The sequence below is a fragment of the Capsicum annuum genome, unplaced genomic scaffold (genome assembly GCF_002878395.1).
Source record: "Capsicum annuum cultivar UCD-10X-F1 unplaced genomic scaffold, UCD10Xv1.1 ctg71719, whole genome shotgun sequence".
Lineage (NCBI taxonomy): Eukaryota > Viridiplantae > Streptophyta > Magnoliopsida > Solanales > Solanaceae > Capsicum > Capsicum annuum.
In genome coordinates, this window is record NW_025881564.1 from 2219 (window position 1) to 2878 (window position 660).

At 40.6% G+C, this 660-nt stretch overlaps 1 protein-coding gene across 2 annotated transcripts in view; it reads left to right on the forward strand.

The window, feature by feature from the left end:
• Positions 1 to 244, forward strand: part of LOC124894221 — a 2086-nt gene extending 1842 nt beyond the window's left edge. For both annotated transcript variants that reach the window (XR_007051074.1, XM_047404951.1), the window contains exon 3: positions 31 to 244. Coding sequence is in view for 1 of the 2 variants with exons in the window: in XM_047404951.1 (XP_047260907.1) it covers positions 31 to 243 (213 nt within the window). In the remaining variant the exon portion in view is untranslated. The remainder of the gene's footprint in view (positions 1 to 30) is intronic.
• Positions 245 to 660: the final 416 nt, after the last annotated feature.

Sequence of the window (660 nt, forward strand, 5' to 3'; positions counted from 1 at the left end):
AAGAGAACTGATCCCTGGTTTTATGTGAAGGACGCATATCTTCTTTCTATAGATCGGAAAGGACTTGATGTACTGGGAAAAGTTTTAGGTCCAATAAGGAGCGATGGTTCTCGTGAATATCAGTGGAGGAAGTTCAGAATTGAATTCATAGAAGAGGCTCACACAGTTGAAACATTCTGCAGTCAGCTTGTTGAAATGGAGGAGGAATCACTTAAGAATATCTCCAACTTTAGTGGTATATAAATAAGGTAATTCAGCATAAGACCGACGGGTTTGAAGAGAGAGCAAGTAGAAACTGTGATGGGCAGACCCCACCAAGAACAACTGCAACATGGGTCACTTTTACCTGTGAAGGGAACTGCGGAAGAGGGCACTGGCTAGGAACAGAAGTATGAACTATATTATATTGCAGATGAGTGATCATGTGATTTGGGATGTGTTCATATCTGTTGTAACCTAGGTCATAAGATAATAGTAACCTTAGCTAAGTCATGACACCTGAGTTTGAGGTATGTTAATAGGCATCGTTTCCACCCCAAACTATATCCGAAAAGTTGAAGCCACACCTAAACTATACTAGTGACCTATTACACACCTAAACTATAAAAAAGTGAAACTATTTACACCCTGTCAGGCTACCACCACTTGCATGTGGTGTAG